The sequence below is a fragment of the Pagrus major genome, chromosome 11 (genome assembly GCF_040436345.1).
Source record: "Pagrus major chromosome 11, Pma_NU_1.0".
Taxonomy (NCBI): domain Eukaryota; kingdom Metazoa; phylum Chordata; class Actinopteri; order Spariformes; family Sparidae; genus Pagrus; species Pagrus major.
The window spans coordinates 36068737-36088024 of NC_133225.1; the positions used below are offsets into that span (position 1 = coordinate 36068737).

The 19288-nt window shown below is 41.1% G+C and overlaps 1 protein-coding gene across 4 annotated transcripts in view; it reads left to right on the forward strand.

Moving 5' to 3' along the window:
• The window catches only part of LOC141004478 (epidermal growth factor receptor substrate 15-like 1), a 95121-nt gene that overhangs the window by 2894 nt on the left and 72939 nt on the right, over positions 1-19288 (forward strand). For all 4 annotated transcript variants that reach the window (XM_073475984.1, XM_073475983.1, XM_073475986.1 and 1 more), the window contains exons 4-9: positions 928-975; positions 2308-2403; positions 2612-2680; positions 5819-5944; positions 6145-6204; positions 13280-13522. In XM_073475984.1, coding sequence (XP_073332085.1) covers positions 928-975; positions 2308-2403; positions 2612-2680; positions 5819-5944; positions 6145-6204; positions 13280-13522 — 642 coding nt within the window. The remainder of the gene's footprint in view (positions 1-927; positions 976-2307; positions 2404-2611; positions 2681-5818; positions 5945-6144; positions 6205-13279; positions 13523-19288) is intronic.

Below are 19288 nucleotides of genomic sequence, written 5' to 3' on the forward strand. Positions count from 1 at the left end.
CTTGTCTAACAAGTAGGAACACAAGTTAGAACTGAAGCTAACTGTGTCCTGAGTTCATATCCACAGACTCATTTTTAAAAAATGGTGTTAACTTGACTGTGGCTGTGCTCTGTATCACATTAATTCAGTGCTCACGTGCTGCTGTAAATTACGAGTAACACACAAACCTGTACTGCATCAGTAGCCTGTGTGTTATTTCTTCCTGATGCTTTCATTTAAGATTCATCTGCTTTGTTGAGCAAATGTAAACGTGCTTGTCAGTCCAAATGTTACAGGATCATTAATCCAGTGGAATCCTCAGAGTCCTGCATTCTGACTGTCAGTTCAAAGACAGATTGATACAGTCTTGGGAAGTCGGAGTCTGATATGATGAAGTTATTTCAAACAGAGAAAAGATGGATTAAAGAGAGTGCCTCACCAATGTCTGTCAGTGGTTGTCAGTCGGTTGGTCGGTTATTCGGTTGGGTTACTGGTAGATATCCAATCTCACACCGCCTACTAAGATGTTACTCTGCTAGCTGATCACTAGCTAACGATTAATTGTGGCTTCATATGACGGTTGGAGTCCGCTTGTCACCCCAAATCACATTTGATTGAATACGTTTATGAACCGCCCCTGAGTTCAAGTGGAGCCTAAAAAATATTCTTATATCTTACAGGAATAGAAAAGGCAGGCATTTTGATATAAAAAATAAAATAAATATGATGTTTGACATTTATTATGTATGAGAGAAAAATGAGCAATTTACAAAGGGACATAAGCAGGGTGCGAAATTAGCACCAGCCATCAGCCAAATGCTATGACTACAGACACACTGATAGAGTTCACATTTTATAAAGTTAATTTCCCACCCTGGACAAAAGATCATTTGGGACTTCTCATGTTACTGTGTCTGTAATGCTGCGTGTTTGTGTGTCTTGTTTCAGATCTGGGATTTGGCTGATCCCGATGGCAAAGGGTACCTGGACAAACAGGTAGGGAACAGATCATTTCTCATCCATTGCTTGATGATGTGCTGAATGTCTTTTAGATAGAAAAGGGAAAATGACACCTTGCCAGTGTTTCTCATACATTAGAATTAAACAGCCCAGGCAGATAAAATCTCAATTCCATCTTTTTTTTCAATGAGGAATGGACTAGTGGTGGCCTAAATTTTAGAGAAGCTTGTACCTGGAAGGTCGCCGGTTCAATCCCCTGGACTTGTGGATGTGATCAGGGCTGAAAGATTTCAAAATATTTTGAAAATATGAAATGTATTTTATTTTGACATGTTCATCAAAAAGTAGAGTTAAAGTCTGTTTTTTGGTACTTTAATGTATTTAGCAAATTTAACAAATATTGTAATATGTTAATAGTTATTGATTTTTTTCAAAGTCATGTTGACATATACATCTTTTTTTTGAGTAGTTATTTGTTTTCAGTAGTTTATTACTGAACCCACCTGTCACATTGCATGCTGCCCAGTGCCCACCATCACCTGTAAATCCTCAACCTGACCCCAGTTGTAATAATGCCTCAAAATTGGCTAATGCCAGCTTGTTCTCAGGTAAAAACAGCGAAAAGCAGCAATCATAAACTTCTGCAGGCAAACTTCTGTTTGTCTTTAGGCGGCTACCTCAGTGTTAGAGCCTGTTTAACCTGGCAGTTACATGTGTTTTATATCACCTGATCAGTGTCCAGCTCTCAGTCCATCGGTTCACATCAACATGTGTCTGTGTGGCTACTTGTGATCAGATCTCACTTCCTCTCTCTATACCACTGGGACACACAGACACAATGTTTTTTATACAAAGACAGAAAGAGCTTCATGTAGAACATTTGCTGAATTTAAAGGGCCCAAATAATGGAGAATTTGTCAGAGACAGCATGTCACAAGGTTTATAAAGTTTCTCCTAACTCAACAACTTACTAAATTTAGACTTTTTTGGAAGGAAATCTTTGAATAGTTATTAATTGAATGGTGTAATGAGTTGATAACAGTGAGTTCATGAACATCTGCTGCTTACCTTGGCAGGTAATAGAGCCCAAACATGACATTTGGATTTCCAATGAAACAGTGTGTTTGGTGTGAACAAGGATCCATTCTGCCAGTTGTTCAGCTACTTCTAATTTGTTTCACAGAGGACGTCAGTTGGGTGGACGGTCATCTGCAAAAATGATACGGTTACATCACATCAGAGCAGAGCACCACTAAATGTGATCGGATCTCAAATGTGTCCTCAATGCATCTTGGGTGCATCATGGTAATCCCAGGTGTAAACAGGGGCGAGAGACTTGATGGTAACACTGAGTGTTTTCTCTCTCAGGGCTTTTATGTAGCGCTGCGGCTGGTGGCCTGTGCACAGAGCGGTCAGGAAGTCAGTCTGTCCAGCCTCAACCTCACAGTCCCTCCTCCCAAGTTTGTGAGTATGACATCATCATTTAATCCACGTATTCTGTGTATAATAATGGACTTCCAGTCTTTTTGGGTATCATTATTACACTCATTTTCATGTTCATCTAATAGTTACTGTGTGATCACATCTTGTAACATCTTGTATGTAAGCTCAGTAAGACAGAAGATGTCACTGATCACTGCTTTGACAGCCATCTTTGTTTGTTTCATTTCAGAAGGACACCAGCAGTCCGTCTCTAAGCAGCACAGCTTCTGCCCCAAGCGAATTACACTGGGCTGTCAGGGTGTGTTTAATCTCACACACACACACACACACACACACACACACACACACACACACACACACACACACACACACACACACATTATAAAAGTGTTTCCCATTGACCCAGAAAGAGTCCTATTTATTTTTATGCTCTATGTTGTAGGAGATACACTAATAATAAATGTAATTTATTAATCACTGGCGATTAATAAAACACTCGTTAATGGGGCACCACCTCCGTTTTATTTGTCTATTTGAATAATCCGGAGGTAATTAATCAAATTCGACTGGACAAGTTTAACTTGTGTCAATTCTAATCAATTTCAGATCAATTTATTCAATCTCATAAATGAAGTAGTGAATTCTACACATATCCATCGGTTCTCCACATTAAAAACAAACCTGCACAGACAACGACATACGGTTAAATATGTTTATTGACTAAATAATTCAGGTTAAATAAATGAAGTGGCAATTTATATGAATAACAACAGGAAATATGGAATAACTAAATAATGGGTTATTAGTGGAATATGGGCTGATGGTGAGATCACGAGTTAGGTTGAAGCATTTAAAGATTACGGGAGTAATTTTTAATACTAACGAGGCCCTAACCGAATTTCTTTTAAGCTAAAAGATCAGAATCAGAGCTATAGACACCATCTCATGTATCATGTGTGAATCCAGCTGTTATGAGTGATGGAGAGCCTACTTTCTTAGCAGAGTTGCGGAGTCCGCGGCAGCGGATTCCCTCGGGTGATTTGCGGCTCTAGCTGGCAGTCCCGGTCCAATGGCCGAGGGTCAGCTCGTCCGGTATCAGTCGGTTGGGCACCTCGTTCCGTTGTCTTAGGAAGAGGGCAGCTGGTCCCGTACCGATCCGGTGCAGATCTTGGCTCAGTGCCCAGCGGGATGGTACCGCTAGCAAGCGATGGGGGCTTGTCAAAGAGTCTTTCGTTGGAAACCGCTGGCACGGTCTCGGACACAGCAATGTGTCCGAGACCGAAATTAACTTCTTGAATAAAATAACTGAGGATGATACGTTGATCAGGCGGATCTTCCGTTGTTAGTTAATGCAAGATAATCTAAATTAAGTTCACTTCTTCCAAAGCAGGTTACGATACTTAACTGTATAAAACAAATTAAAACAGAACTTTGTTCTGGTACAAACTTAATAAAAGAAGCTAATCAATACTGCGAAAAATATAAAAGTGAGAAAAATCAACGCGTGAATACTTCTGCTGAGATCGCTGTCTTGGAGCGTGTTTCAAAGTAAAGTAAAGAGCTTCAAAAATAAATTACAAAAGAAAACTTAAAACAAAAGAAAACTTAAACTAAAGAAAACTGAAAACTAAAAACTCAAAACTGGACTCTAAAAAACCTGACTCGAGAGACGTGATCTCTCTGTTTTATTATTTGCAAATCGAGGTGTGTCTGGGCGGGGCTTACCGGCTTTTGTCTCCAAGATTTAAACGTTACAAAACAGTACTTCACCTTTCACAGAATCTCACCATGGCTTAATAGATGTACTTTGTCTATCATGAAAAGGATTATGACGTGATTAAAATCACGTATACATATTTTTTCCTAGATCTAGCTTAATACTTGTTAAACCAAGACATATCAGAGACATTTACTGGTTATAACCATGAACATATTAAACAGAATATTTCTCGTCCAACTGTACCAGGACTCACCATCAGGAGCTGCTGTGGTTCCACTGAACACAGTACAGATTAAACATTAAAACTTGATCTCAGTCAATCTTAATCGTAGAGAAACGGGAAAAAGATCAGTTTTATGAACTTCTTTTACTGTTCCTTAATTTGTTAGAATTAAGAATGTGAGATACTGACTTAATGGTTAATTAGAAATGGTCTGAAATCTGGAGGAATACAGAGGCCATTTGAATGGAATGTCCCACAGGTAGTGAGACCAGATGTGTCGTAAATAACAGAAGACAGAGTAATAGCATAGAACAACACGTCAGAAGGTGTCTGGTGTCCACTCTGGAGAGTGTGTTTGTGGATCAGAAGTCAGAGAGGGTGAGAGAGAGAGAGAGAGACATCAGGCGTGTTACTTAATCTGCAAATGTAAAGACATTGTATTAACACAGTCTCTGATGACCAGATAGCTCCGGTCCCTCCTGATGTGGAGAGAATAGGTAACTCCATGTTTCCTCAGACTGACCTGTGAGGGAAGGATTTATCTGTTTTGAGGGGAGAGAAAGTTCATTCACAGTTTAGGTTGTAAATTAATTAAAACTGTCCTCATTTGAAGTCTTTATGGTCCAGGAAAACACTGTCCTCTCTGCCAGGAGATAATGTGGCAGCCTGTAGCCTGTAAATCGTCTTCATCCATATGAAAGGAGTTAACAAAAACAACAGGGCCTCAATGTAATGCAGAGGCGTTGGACATGTGTTCCTACAATGTGCATTTTGTTTCTGGGATGTCCGTCTTTCCCATTCTTGTGAACACAGTATCTCAACGAACTTGCACATAAATAGACGTACAGCAGTAGCCCATAATAACCTCATTGGTTCTGTTGATATTGGTCTTCAGGTGATGATTGTTGCACCATGTGATGAAGCTCTCTCTCAGCCCTCTGTCCTCCTCTGTTAAAGTCTCTAAGTGAAGACAGCATGTTTCTACTTGGAAATTATTCACTGGACTCATACATGTCAATACAGTGATAACTTCAAATGGATGTCAACTGCAGCTTAATTGGTGCCCGGAGGCGTACAACCCTGAGCAGTTAATTCTAGCTGATAGTCCCAAAGAGCATTTAAAAAAAAAATTGACTATTGGAATATTGAGTATTGACTGGATATTCCCAGATAACATTAGTCATAAATATCCATTCTTTATTCAAGTATCATAATATGTACTCCCCTTTTTCAGTGTTTCATGACAACATATTATTTTCTCACAGATATATTGGTATATGTCTCGCAGAAGCACTAATTAGTTTGTTTTTACAATGTTTTTGACTCTCAAAAATCTGCCATTGTTCAGGCTTTAATATTGCTGTTTAATAAACCATTCTGTGAATAAGCATGCATGCTTATTCACAGAATTGTTGTGAGCTCAGTCGCAAGACAAGGTCAGATCTTTACTGCTGAGGTTTTTTTAGATAACTCATGTGTGTTTTTCCTTGTAGCCTGAGGAGAAGAGTAAATTTGATGGAATCTTTGAGAGTTTGGCTCCAGTTAATGGTCTGCTGTCTGGAGAGAAGGTCAAACCAGTCCTGATCAACTCCAAGCTACCTCTGGATGTCCTTGGGAAGGTATTTACTTCTCAAGCCATTACTCAAGCAGAACCAAAATGTGTTGTTGTCTCATTGATCAGAATATAGCGTGACTGTCATAGTGGCTAGTAGAACTTTTGTTCACATATTCCATATTGAGCATTGAGTTGTTGAAGAACAGGTTGGCTACTCTTTGAATTATGCTGAACTATCTCATCATGTTTTTTTCCTGCTGTTAGGTCTGGGACCTGAGTGACATAGATAAAGATGGTCATCTGGACAAAGATGAGTTTGCAGTGGTGAGTGTTGTCTTCTTCTTTGCCGCTGTATTTACTTTGATTCTATGTAGAATATTTCATGATATCCACTCAATGGCTCCTTTATCAGCCCAAGGGTGCACAGTTGGAGTGAGGTTTGTGGAGCCGATTGGAGCACACTGAACGCGTTGACCTCTCTCATTAACAGAGCTGCTTCTCACTGTAGGTTTTTTGTTTTTCACACCAGCCTCTGTCAGCTCTTGAGACTGTGTGTGTGTGAAAGTCTCAGGACATCTCTGAGATTTTCAAACCACCTCGTCTGAATCACTTTGATCACTTTACTTCTCTGTTTGGTTTAAAACTGAACTTCTTGACAATGTCTGCGTGCTTTTATGCTTTGGGTTTTTGCCACATGAGTGGCTGATTATGTGCATTAAGCAGTGTGCAAGCAGGTGTACAGGTATACTAAATGAGTACACTCAGTGTATTTTCCTATATGAAGTAAGGTCTGAGTGATATGGACAAAAATTCTTATCTTGGTATGTCCAGGCTAATGGTGATGCACGACATACACTGATCAGCCACAATAGTAAAACCACCTACTTAATATTGTGCAGCCAAAACAGCTCTGACCTGTCAAGGCATGGTCATAAGACCTCTGGGGTGTCCTGTGCCACTGGGACATTTGTAGTGGATCCTTTAGGTCCTGTATGGTGGGAGGTGGGGCCTCCATGGATCAGACTTGTTCCGGCATTACCCACAGATGCTCGGTCAGATTGGGATCTGGGGGATTTGGAGGCAAGGTCATCCCCTTGGACTCTTTGTTGTGTTCTTCAAGCCACTCCTGAGCAGTTTTTGTGGTGTATCAGGGCACACTGACCTGCTGGGTGGTCACTGCTATCTGGGAGTACCGTTGCCAAGAGGGGTGTATTTGGTCCACATCAAAGTTTGGATGGGTGGTGTGTGTCACACAGCATCCACATAAATGCCAGGACCCAAGGTTTCCCAGCAGAACATTGCTTTGTAACAAGATGATCAATGATACTCACATCACCTGTCAGAGCTTTTAATGTTGTGGCTGATCAGTGTACATCTCTGTATTTACATTAAGTGGGCTCAATGTTTAGTTGAAAGTCAAAGTCACATTTGAGATGTCACAAGCCATTATTTTTTAAAACAGACTTTGATCAAAATGCAGAGGCAGGGTTTTCTCCCCTGTTTGAAAATATACAGCTGCTCAACATATAAGGTGAATAGCAGAGCTGTATGTTAACTTTTTAAGCTACAGCGGTTTAAAGATTTGTAGCACAAGCCACAAACCTGTAGCACAAATAGAAGTATAAAGTAAGTCCATTGTAGTTTGTTACAATTCAGATCCTTTGTGGGGGAGTTAAAAAGTTGTTTTCAATGGCCTGCCAAACAAATCTAGTCCTGAACAAATAGTTTTAAATATCTGTACTTATGTAGGCTATTAATCTGATGTATGCACACAGCATGAAGAGAGAGAGAGGGGGAGGGAGACATTGTGTCCACATTATATACATCTTGTATAACACCTGTAGCCCTCATCCAGGTGCTGTCTCACTGTCACACAGCAAACTACAACTACCAAGAACAACAACCATGCATTATGATTCACTTCCCTCACCTGACTCGATCGAGCAGCTCTGTCCAAAACATGCAGCACAGTGCTGTATTGCACGTGTGCTACAGAAGAAAGGCATTATTTAGGGCAACTTCACCCTATAACGACATAAACAGTATTGTCTATAACTGTACCTCGCTTGAAAATACAGTGGAGGAAATAATTATTTGATCCCTCACTGATTTTGTAAGTTCGCCCACTGACAAAGAAATGAACGGTCTATAATCTTAATGGTAGGTTTATTTTAACAGTGAGAGACAGAATATCAAAAAGAAAATCCAGAAAATCACATTAAATAAAAGATATAAATTATTTTGCAATTCATTGAGTGAAATAAGTATTTGATCCCCTATCAAAACATTAGTTAGTACTTGGTGGAGAAACCCTTGTTGGCAAGTACAGAGGTCAGACGTTTCTTGTAGTTGATTACCAGGTTTACACACATCTCAGGAGAAATTTTGGACCACTCCTCTTTGCAGAGCCTCTCCAAATCCTTAAGGTTCCAAGGCTGTCGCTTGGCAACTCGAAGCTTCAGCTCCCTCCACGGATTTTCTATAGGATTAAGGTCCGGAGACTGGCTAGGCCACTCCATGACCTTAGTGTGCTTCTTTTTGAGCCACTCCTTTGTTGCCTTGGCTGTATGTTTTGGGTCATTGTCGTGCTGGAAGACCCATCCACAACCCATTTTAAGTGTCCTGACTGAGAGACGGAGGTTGTCACCCAGGATTTCACGGTACAAGGCCCCATCCATCTTTCCCTCGATGCGGTGAAGTTGACCTGTCCCCTTAGCAGAGAAACACCCCCAAAGCATAATGCTTCCACCTCCATGCTTGACGGTGGGGATGGTGTTCTTGGGGTCATAGTCAGGATTCCTCTTCCTCCAAACACGGTGAGTCGAATTGATACCAAAGAGCTCGATTTTGGTCTCATCTGACCACATCACCTTCTCCCAATCATTCTCTGAATCATTCAGGTGTTCATTGGCAAACTTCAGACAGGCCTGTACATGTGCCTTCTTAAGCAGGGGGACCTTACGGGTGCTGCAGGATTTTAATCCATTACGTTGTAGTGTGTTACCAATGGTTTTCTTTAGGGATGTCCCGATACGACTTTTTCACTTCCGATACGATACCGATATTGTAGCCTTGAGTATTGGCCGATACCGATATCAATACGATACGATATAGGCACGAATCATACATATATTTATTCCTTATTTTGTTGTGTGGAATGTTAGAAAAGGCTTGATAAAGTGATGTTACTGTTACTGTTACTGATGTTGTAGTGATATAACAGAAAACAATAGTCAGCAACAGTAGGTATAGGAAAAACTGACCCATTTATTATTAACCAATTGGTTACATAAATTTTAACCTTCAACATAAGAGTATTACCTCAACAAATCCAATAAAAACAAAATGTTATATTTAAAGTGCAAAATAACCACTGGTTACCAACATCATTATACAATTGAATAGAATAAATTAAATTTTAAAGTGCAAACAATTCAAGTTCACTCCAGTTATTTTTTTACTGTCAGCATATGTTGGAAACAACTGTGGGCAGGGACAAAAACAACAACAACAACACAATATTGTCCACTGTCCAACTGCTCTAAGTTAAGAGTTCACACAGCTCCAGTTTCACTGACTGACTGTGCCCAAAACAATGTAGTAATTACTCTTAGTTTTCACTGAAGAATAGAGTGTAAACACAATAAACATATCACTCTAATAACAAGAGCATAAAACAAATAATAATCAGTCAGTGCTGACTACCCTTACTACTCCTCCTCCTCCTCCACTTTCTGCAGTCCGAGCATAATGTGGAGATTTTTTTTTAAGAAGATAAGCATTTCAGCATGCTGTGCTGTCAGCCTGCTCCTGTGCTCCTCAATGATAATTGATGCTGTGCTGAAGAGCCTTTCACTCTCCACACTCGTGCAGGGAGCACAGAGGAATTTAGCTGCTGTTGCTGCCATGGTGGGGAGTCGAGCTTGGTTTAGGCTCCAGTAGTGTAATGGGTTGCTCTTCCGTTCAATCGGAGCCTCACAGAAGTAGCTCTCCATTTCACAGATTGCCCCTGTGGTGATCTGGTCAGACGGACCTGCTGCTGTGCTGCTCTCCTCCAGTATTTCGTCAAAGATGCTGCCAAGGCTGCTGCTTGCACCCGCCATCCGTGGAGTCTTATCCACTGGCTCGGTCACATCAGGTGGAGGCGTGGTCTTCAGCTCTTCTTCTACTTTACATACCGCTGCCTTTAACGCTGCTTTTGCATGTCCCAGGTTTTCCGGGTTTGTGAAGTACCTGGCATAAATATAAAATATATAAAATGTAACATGTATATTTTAGAGCTTTTCAAACCCAGTCCCCACACATTTGTGCTCACAGAAAGAAAAACAGTCACACACAGTCATGATAATGTAAACAGTGATTCTAATCTGTAACCTGTAATCTTATTTTATGCAGTCACAACACAGTCACATAGGCTACAACCAACTCACTGTAAACAGTACAGTTTTTCTCATATACATCAGATTAGGCTAAATAAATGTAAGAATTTAACATAAATTCCCTTACTTGTCTTTATAACGTGGATCCAGCAGTGTTGCCACGGTGTAGAGGGGCTCGGATTCCACATGCCTGAAACGTCTGTGGACTGCATCCAGAAGGGTGGCTTTCATAGTTAGGATCCCATGATCATCTTCACTCTCCTTACTGAGAAACCGTACCAGTGCATGGACAGAGGGGATGACATTGGCTGTGGTAGCAGAGGCGGCACTGACTAGAGTTGTTAGCTCTTCAAAGGGGGTCAGAACCTTTGAGGTCTTCTCTAACAGCCCCCACTGGTTTGCTGTTAGAATGGCTGGCAGGGTGTGGTTTTCTTCAGATGAGTAGGCATGCAGTGGCCGTTTTTGATGAATGAGGCTGTCAATCATGTACTTTGTACTGCTCCATCGTGTCTGGACATCCTGCTGGAGACGTTTTGGTGTGACATTCAGCTCTATTTGCAGGTCTTCAAGGCTTGAATAAGCCTTGGGGGAATGTTTGAAGTGGCCCACTATTTTTCTCCCGTTGGCTAGTGCATCACTTACAGCTCGCTGTGACAAGACCCCTTCATGGACTACAAGCTGAAGAGTGTGAGCAAAACATCCTAAGCTTGACACACCTAGTTGATCCATTGCCTTTTTCATGTTAGCAGCATTGTCTCTTAAAACGACATGGACCTTATTTTTCTCAATCTTCCAGTCATGCAGCATCTCCTCCATGGCGTGCGTGATTGCATCAGCTGTGTGCGATCCCCTGAATTCACGTGCATGTAACACTGCTCTCTGCAGTGTGAAGTCAGTGTCCACCCAGTGCGCAGTCAGGCTCAACAGAGACAGCGGACGATGGTCTGAGCTCCAGATGTCGGTGGTGAAGCTTATAGCATTTGCCTTCTCCACGTGTGCGGCAATACACTTTTTAACCTCTTCGTGCATCTGGGGTATAGTTTTGTCTACAATGTAGTGGCGGCTAGGAATAATGTAGCGAGGTTCGAGGTGCTCCATTAAGCGTTTAAACCCGACATTACTCACCACCGACAGGGGCTGGTCATCAAGCACAATAAACTGGGCTATCTTCTCTGTTATGGCCATTGCCTTTTTGCTGTCCCGTGGTAGTTTGTCACGTCTTGCAAAGCTTTCGGCCAGCGTGGGTTGCTGAAGCGAGCCAGAGGCTTGTTGCTTCGCCTTGCTGCTCTCGCGAAAATCCTCATGTTCTTTTTTGTGGTGTTTTTTCAAATGTGCGATGAGGTTGCTTGTATTGAACCTTCCCGGTTCTGTCCCTCCACGGGACACTTGCGCCTGACAAATGTTGCATTTAGCTGCAACGTCTTTGTCCGAGTTTACGGTAAAATACCTCCACACAGCCGACATCACTACACCTTGCTGCAGGCACACACGTTGTCGTTGTTGTGATCACGTGGGCTGTGCATGCTGGATCAGAGACGCTCTTCTTCCGCGGCCTGCACCAACGTTAATTAAGGGGCATTACCGCCACCTACTGTGTTGGAGTGTGATCAAACCAGAGTCACCTATTATAGAAGTGCTGGAGCGGTAAATGGACAGCTTATATCGGAGCGTTTATATCGGAGTTTTTAGATTCAGTCCGATAAAATCCGATATTCACTTTTTTGGCTGATATCGGACTGATTTCCGATATCAATATCGGATCGGGACATCCCTAGTTTTCTTGGTGACTGTGGTCCCAGCTGCCTTGAGATCATTAACAAGCTCCTCCATGTAGTTCTGGGCTGATCCCTCACCTTTCTCATGATCATTGATACCCCACGAGGTGAGATCTTGCGTGGAGCCCCAGGCCGAGGGAGATTGACGGTCATTTTGTGTTTCTTCCATTTTCGATTAATCGCAACAGTTGTCTCCTTCTCACCCGGCTTCTTGCCAATGGTCTTGTAGCCCATTCCGGCCTTGTGCAGGTCTACAATCTTGTCCCTGATGTCCTTAGACAGCTCTTTGGTCTTGCCCATGATGGAAAGGTTGATGTCTGATTGATTGATTCTGTGGACAGGTGTCTTTTATACAGGTAACAAGTTGAGATTAGGAGTACTTTCTTAAAGCGAGAGGACTAATCTGTGGGAGCCAGAATTCTTTATGGTTGGTAGGGGATCAAATACTTATTTCACTTAATGAAATGCAAATCAATTTTTATCTTTTTTTTAATGTGATTTTCTGGATTTTCTTTTTGATATTCTGTCTCTCACTGTTAAAATAAACCTACCATTAAAATTATAGACCATTAATTTCTTTGTCAGTGGGCAAACTTACAAAATCAGTGGGGGATCAAATAATTTTTTACTCCACTGTATATATCGATATATCTTAATTAGTCATTATGTCGCCCAGATATATCAGTCACAAGTCAGCCCTGTCAGACATTGTGTGACCATGTTGTAAAAGCATTAATACAATAAATTCAGTTCTTAGCTGTGGTTGGTCCTGTGCTGTACACTTCAGCTACAACTTAATCAGTGAATACACAATAATCCATAACTAAACATCATACTTGAGAGAAATATTGTTATATTTTTTATTACAGTGTGTCTTTCTCGCAGAATTTCTTGAGACAGAGGTGGCTGGACCTCAGACCCTTCAGGGGGTCCAGCAGCATGCTCATAAAATGACACAAAATGTTTGAGATCTTTGTTGCAATATGAGAAGTGAAAAATATTTTTGGTTCATTGTGAAACTGTGGCAGGACATATTAGACTGTAGTGATGTGCTATCAAGGAAACAGTAAACAAAAATACAAATAAAAAAAAGTATTAGAGCGGTCTCAGAACTGGCAGAAAAGTATATGAACTAATGTCATGACTTGGGGTAAATAACAGGTTTGGGACATGAATTAGTTTGATAAAAAGTCTATGTGCAGCCAATTAAGTGTGGTGTATTGATAACAGGATGTGTTTCCCCAGGCCATGCACCTAGTGTACCGGGCCCTGGAGAAGGAGCCTGTTCCTGCACTCCTCCCCTCTGCCCTCATCCCTCCATCTAAGAGAAAGAAGAGTCTGGGCTCAGTGGCCGGCTCCGTGCCCGGACTGCCCGCAAGCCCTCCACCTCCCAAAGACTCACTGCGCTCCACACCCTCCCACGGCAGCATGAACTCACTGAACAGCACTGGCAGCCTTTCACCCAAACACACTCTGAAGTCTGGACAGGTGATACACACTATGTACTCTATTCTAATGCAGGCATACACATATGTGCACACACATGTTTTAATAACTAGAATCTTAAATATTTGCATTCTTTTCTAAATGTTGTGATATGGTTCAGTATTGGTTATGTAAAACCTGATGAATTTTTGATTTGTTTGCTCCTTTTTTATCTGCCAGTCATATATATATATTCTGCTGGGCTCCATGAAAACAGTCATTACACAGAGGTGTGAGTGGACCACAGAGCCACAATGTAAATGATATGGGAGACCATGAAATAGCAACTCTGATGTATGTTGTTCCTGTCTGATAAAGAGCTATTATGCAGCTATTATTACAGCCACAGCAGTAATAACAGCTCCACCAATTGAGATGAGTATTAATAATATAAACAATATTATAACAATGTTAATTCATCACAATATTAGATTGTGTGTCTGGATTAAGAGTGGGACAGAATTAGCTTCTTAGCTTTTGAGAAATATGTTCCCATGACTATGTTGAATTTGACTATGTTAATGTTGAAAAATGCGATGTTTAGTTTGAGAGAGAACACATCAAATTATAATTATAACTTTTCTAATTCTGTTAACCCATGTGCTCCACCTCCACGGTCCAACCATTAGCATCTTGTACCACCAAATTATCTCTAATATCTTTCATTCTTGTCTTGTTTTGTTTGTTTTGAGCGTGCAACAGTAGTCTAGGTATCCAATCACATTCAGTCGCAATCAACACTTCAAGTCATGTGCACAAAATGCAATGTCTTTTTGTGATGTGTGGAAAAATTAAAAATATAATAAACCTGGTAAAAACCAGTGGTGAGAAAAAGGATTCAGATCCTTTACCTGTGATGCTGATAGCTACGCGTCCTGCATCTCTGCCGCATTCAAATCTGAGAGGAGAGCATGTAGATCCAGTGAACTCACTATCCATGTGTCCAGGGTGTAGGAGAAACACTACTAATAAATTTAATTTATTGATCACTTGAGATTAATAAAGCACTTGTGAATAGGGGCACCACCTCCGTTCTTTTATCTCTTGACTAATCCGGAGGAAATTAATCAAATTCGACTAGACAAGTTTAACTTGAATCAATATCAATCATCATCAATTTCAAATCAATTTATTCAAATCTCATAACTGAAGTAGTGACTTCTTCTAGGGCTGAACAATTTTAGGAAAAGATCTAATTGCGATTTTTCTGGCAGATATTGCGATTTCGATTTGATTCACGATTTCCTTCAAATCAAGCTTCAGTGCAATATTCACAATGTACAGTAACATTAAAACATTAAATGCTATTACTCTAATGCAAGGATGAAAACTAAAGTTATAAATTGCTTCCAAATGTATTTATTAACGGATATTATATATTAGATATGTATATACAGAGTTACACTGGCAAAAGATGCTGTAATTGTAGTCTGTTTGCTACAGTGGGCCTGAGATAATTTTCACCGAACTTTTCACCGGACTTTTTCGTCATGCAAATGCCTGTGGTAATTTTTCAAGTGCCGGTATAAATTGGTTGTGTTTCCGCTGGATGTTGCAACTTTAGCGCGACAGGTTTTGCACAGTACCTGTTTCTGGTGCACGTCTGCAGCCTCAAACCCGAAATGACCGACGTGCTGTTTTTCTTGGGGATTAAATCCCCTAACTCCGCTTCTGGTCCAGCTGAAGCCATTTCAGAACACGTTAAGGAGCAGGTTAATATTGATTGGTTAGCGTGACCTGTCCACGAGTAGCATGCCGCTTCTGATTGGTGAGCTTGGCAGGATGGTAGGAAGATGGCATGTATGTGTAAAATAGTTGACACAACAGATCCTGGGTCAGCCAGGAGCGCTGCAAAAACCGCAGCTTTGGCGATCACATGATCGCGTTGTCTGAAATCGCAATTTCGATCAGAAAACGATAAATCGTTCAGCCCTAACTTCTACACACAGTTACCATTGGTTCTCCACATTAAAAACAAACCTCCACAGATAACGATGTACGGTTAAATATATTTATTTGGCTAAATAGTTCAGAGTAAATAAATCAGATGGCAAATTAAACAAAGATTAACGGGTAACAGAAAGATGTTGAGTCTGTAATGGCTAATGTAATGAGTTTATGAATGAAATATGTGCGGATGGTGAAATTGTGGGTTGGGTGAAAGCAGTTAAATATCAAGAGAATAATTTAATGCTAACGGAGCCCTAACCAAATTTCCCCTACACTCCAAAATTTAATTCAAAGCCAAAGAACACCAACTCATATTTCATAACTGTGAATCCGGCAGGGTGAAGGAAGGCTTAAGCCTACTTTGTTTGAAGCGTTGTCTTGTGGAGTCAGCAGGCTGTGGCTTTCGTCTCCAGCAGCCTTGATGTCGCTCAACTGCAAAGTGGCAGTCTCGGTCCGATACATAGTGGGTGTCACCGCTCGTGAGCGTTGGGGGTAGAGCCGGTTCGACCTGGCAAAAGAGTCTTTCTTTCATTGGAAACCGCTCACACGGTTTCTTAAACAGCTGGTCATCATAACGTCTTTGTTAATGATGATGGTCTTGATGAAGAGGATGACGATGATGATGGTCTTCTTCAGTTGCTTTGAGTGGTGGTTCTTAGGCTCTGACTGATAAACTAATTTAACTTCTTCACTAAAATAACTGAAGGATGCTTCGGTGGCCGATCAAGTTATCCTTAGTTAACTTAGTACGAGAGAATTTCAAATTAAAGTTCACTTCCTCTAAGTCAGGTCACGATACTTAACTGGATAAAACAAAATTAAAACAGAACTTCGTTCTGGAGGAAACTTAACGAAAGTTGAAGGACTTAAAAGAAATTGATCGATACGGTGAAAAATATAAAAGTAAGACATTTTTTTGTGCGAGCAACTCCCCTGAGAGTGCTGTCTTGAAGAGAGTAAAATAAAGTAGCAAAGAGAGAAAGAGAGGGGGGTGCCTCTCAGTTTTATTAACCTGATATCAGGTGTGACCCAAAGGGGCAGGGCTGCCAGTGTCTGCACTTTAGCGAAGATTGTAAGTCTAAAACTCACAGAAACTAACTAAACTAACATTTTAATGTTTCAAATCGTGTTTCTCTTTTCCCAGAATGTCACCATGGCTTAATGTGGACTGTTTAAACACAAATCACATAAATCATTAAATCATTAACACTTAAACACACTTGATTATACAGTAGAACTAATTACTTATACTTATTATAACAGGGAATACTTTAAACATTGACTGGTAATATGCATAAATGATTTAGAAAAAGTATTTTCAAACTTTCCAAATCTTACCAGGGCTCACCACTGGAGAGCACTGTGGCTCCATAGAATACAGGGCATTTTCACACATTTAACTTATGTTAGTCAATTTTTTGTCACAGAGACTTGAGAGTAGAATCAATTTTATGAACTTTGCCTCCTGATTAATAATATATGATTTTACAGGAGATTAGGTTCTGGCTTAATAGTTATTCTAACTTTGTTAAAATCTGGAAGGGGGCGTGTCCGACCGTCGCCATGTGAGAAGTGTTTCTCCGTTGCTCCTGGAGTCTGTGACTATTTTCGAAATTTTGACCGTCTTTTTTCATTAGATACGTGTTGATACCTTTAATTTAGTTTCCCCTGACTTGATTTTGGAACACCTTTCGCACTCCTGAGTCGACCATGACTTCTACTCGCCCGAAGACAGAGTCATCACGAGGAGGCTGCGCTAAGGCCTCGCCCTCGACTGACCCGGACTCCCCACCGAAGCTAGATGCTAACTTTCCTGACTGGGACCGGCTCGAGCGAATGCTCGCCTCCATGAATGGTGATATATGCAGAAGAATTGACTCACTGGCTTTTGACCTCCGCTCTGAGATCACTTCGGTAAAACAAGAGTTGGAAAATACAGTTGAACCTATGCTACAGCGGCTAAATGCCCATGACCAGACTATGCACAAGCTGGAGCGCGCATACACTGACAACAACACCGAGCTGTCCAGGCTGGACTCAACGGTGAATTCCCTGAAAGCCCAGGTGAAAATACTGAATGACAAATGCGAGGACCTAGAGGGGAGGTCGAGGAGAAATAACATCCGTTTGATTGGTGTCCCGGAAGGCGTGGAGGGCCCTTGACCGACAAACTTTATTGCACAACTCCTAAAGGACACATTGAAGCTGGATGAGATGCCACTGCTTGACCGAGCTCACCGCACCCTCCGTGCAAAACCTAAAGAGGGAGAGGCGCCCCGTCCTTTCATCATCAGGATCCACTACTTCCATGTCCGTAACGAAATTTTGCGGCGTGCCGGTGAGATGTCCCGGGTCTCTCCACTTCTCTACGAGGGGAAAAAGCTTTTCATCTTTCCTGACTACACTGCGTCTGTCTCCAAGAAACGCGCTGCCTTTGCAGGGGTGAAGCGGCAGCTCCACTCCTGCCCCGGCACAAAGTTTGGACTTCTTTTCCCGGCCGTCCTGAAGATAACCATACCAGGCGGATCAGCGCACACATTTGATGATCCGGACTCAGCCATGGACTTTGTCAATGCAAGTATTAAGAAGTCTGTTACCCCAGATGCTGTGGTCTAAGGTATAGCGCCACTTTCATTTTATTTATTTATTTTTTTTTGTATTATTATTATTTGTCTGTTAATTTATTTGTTCTTATTATTTATATATTTGAATTCTTTCTGTTCTTGTTCTCTTGTTCCTTGTTACTTGTTCCGTTCTGTTGTTACATAATGTTTGTGTCATTAGGTCACCTTACTTTAACTTTTGTAGTGGCTATCCGTTTGTCACTGAGTACACCTGTACACACATTTACTTTAAGATCAGTGGTGCTATGGCTCAGAATAGCCAGTTTTGTTGGTCCGGGAGGAGGTTAAAATTTATAAGTTGGAATTGTAGGGGTCTTAATCATCCGATTAAGCGTAGTGAAGTACTTCATCATCTTCAACACTTAAGAGGGGATATTGTCTATCTTCAGGAGACTCATTTAAAATTATCAGATCATGCTAAGTTGTGTAGGAGATGGGTTGGTCAAACGTATCATTCATCTTTCCAGGGTAAATCTAGAGGCGTTGCAATCCTGATTCGAAAGTCAATCAATTTTACTTGTTCTGATATAGTCTCTGACACTAACGGAAGATATATAATTGTTACTGGCCAATTATGCAATACTCCTGTTGCGCTCGTTAATATTTATGGCCCTAATTGGGACAATGAGGCCTTTTTTCAGTTAGTATTTTCCAAATTAACCAACATGCCCTCATATCTCCCCATACTTGGGGGTGACTTTAACTGTTGGATCAACCCAACATTGGATCGTTCCTCCACTAGAAATCTACCAACTTCAAAATCAGCCAGAACCATTCAATCCTTTATGGACGAATTCTCCATGTCAGTTCCCTGGCGCCTTTTTAACCCTTCAGGGAGAGCATATTCCTTGTTTTCCAATGTCCATCACACCTTTACACGGATTGACTACTTTCTGTTGGATAACCATCTCTTATCATCAGTATATTCCTGCTTTTATGATGCTATTGTAATTTCAGATCATGCTCCTGTTATTTTGGAAACTCAATTTGAGGACTACAATGTTGCGCGTCCTCCTTGGCGTCTTAACACACGGCTGCTATCCAATGAAAATTTTGTGAGTTTTATCTCACAACAAATAGACTATTTTCTATCACTAATTTAAACTCCTGATATCTCCATGTCTGTGATTTGGGAAGCTCTGAAGACCTATTTACAAGGGGAAATTATTTCGTTTTCAAGCTATGAAAGCAAGCT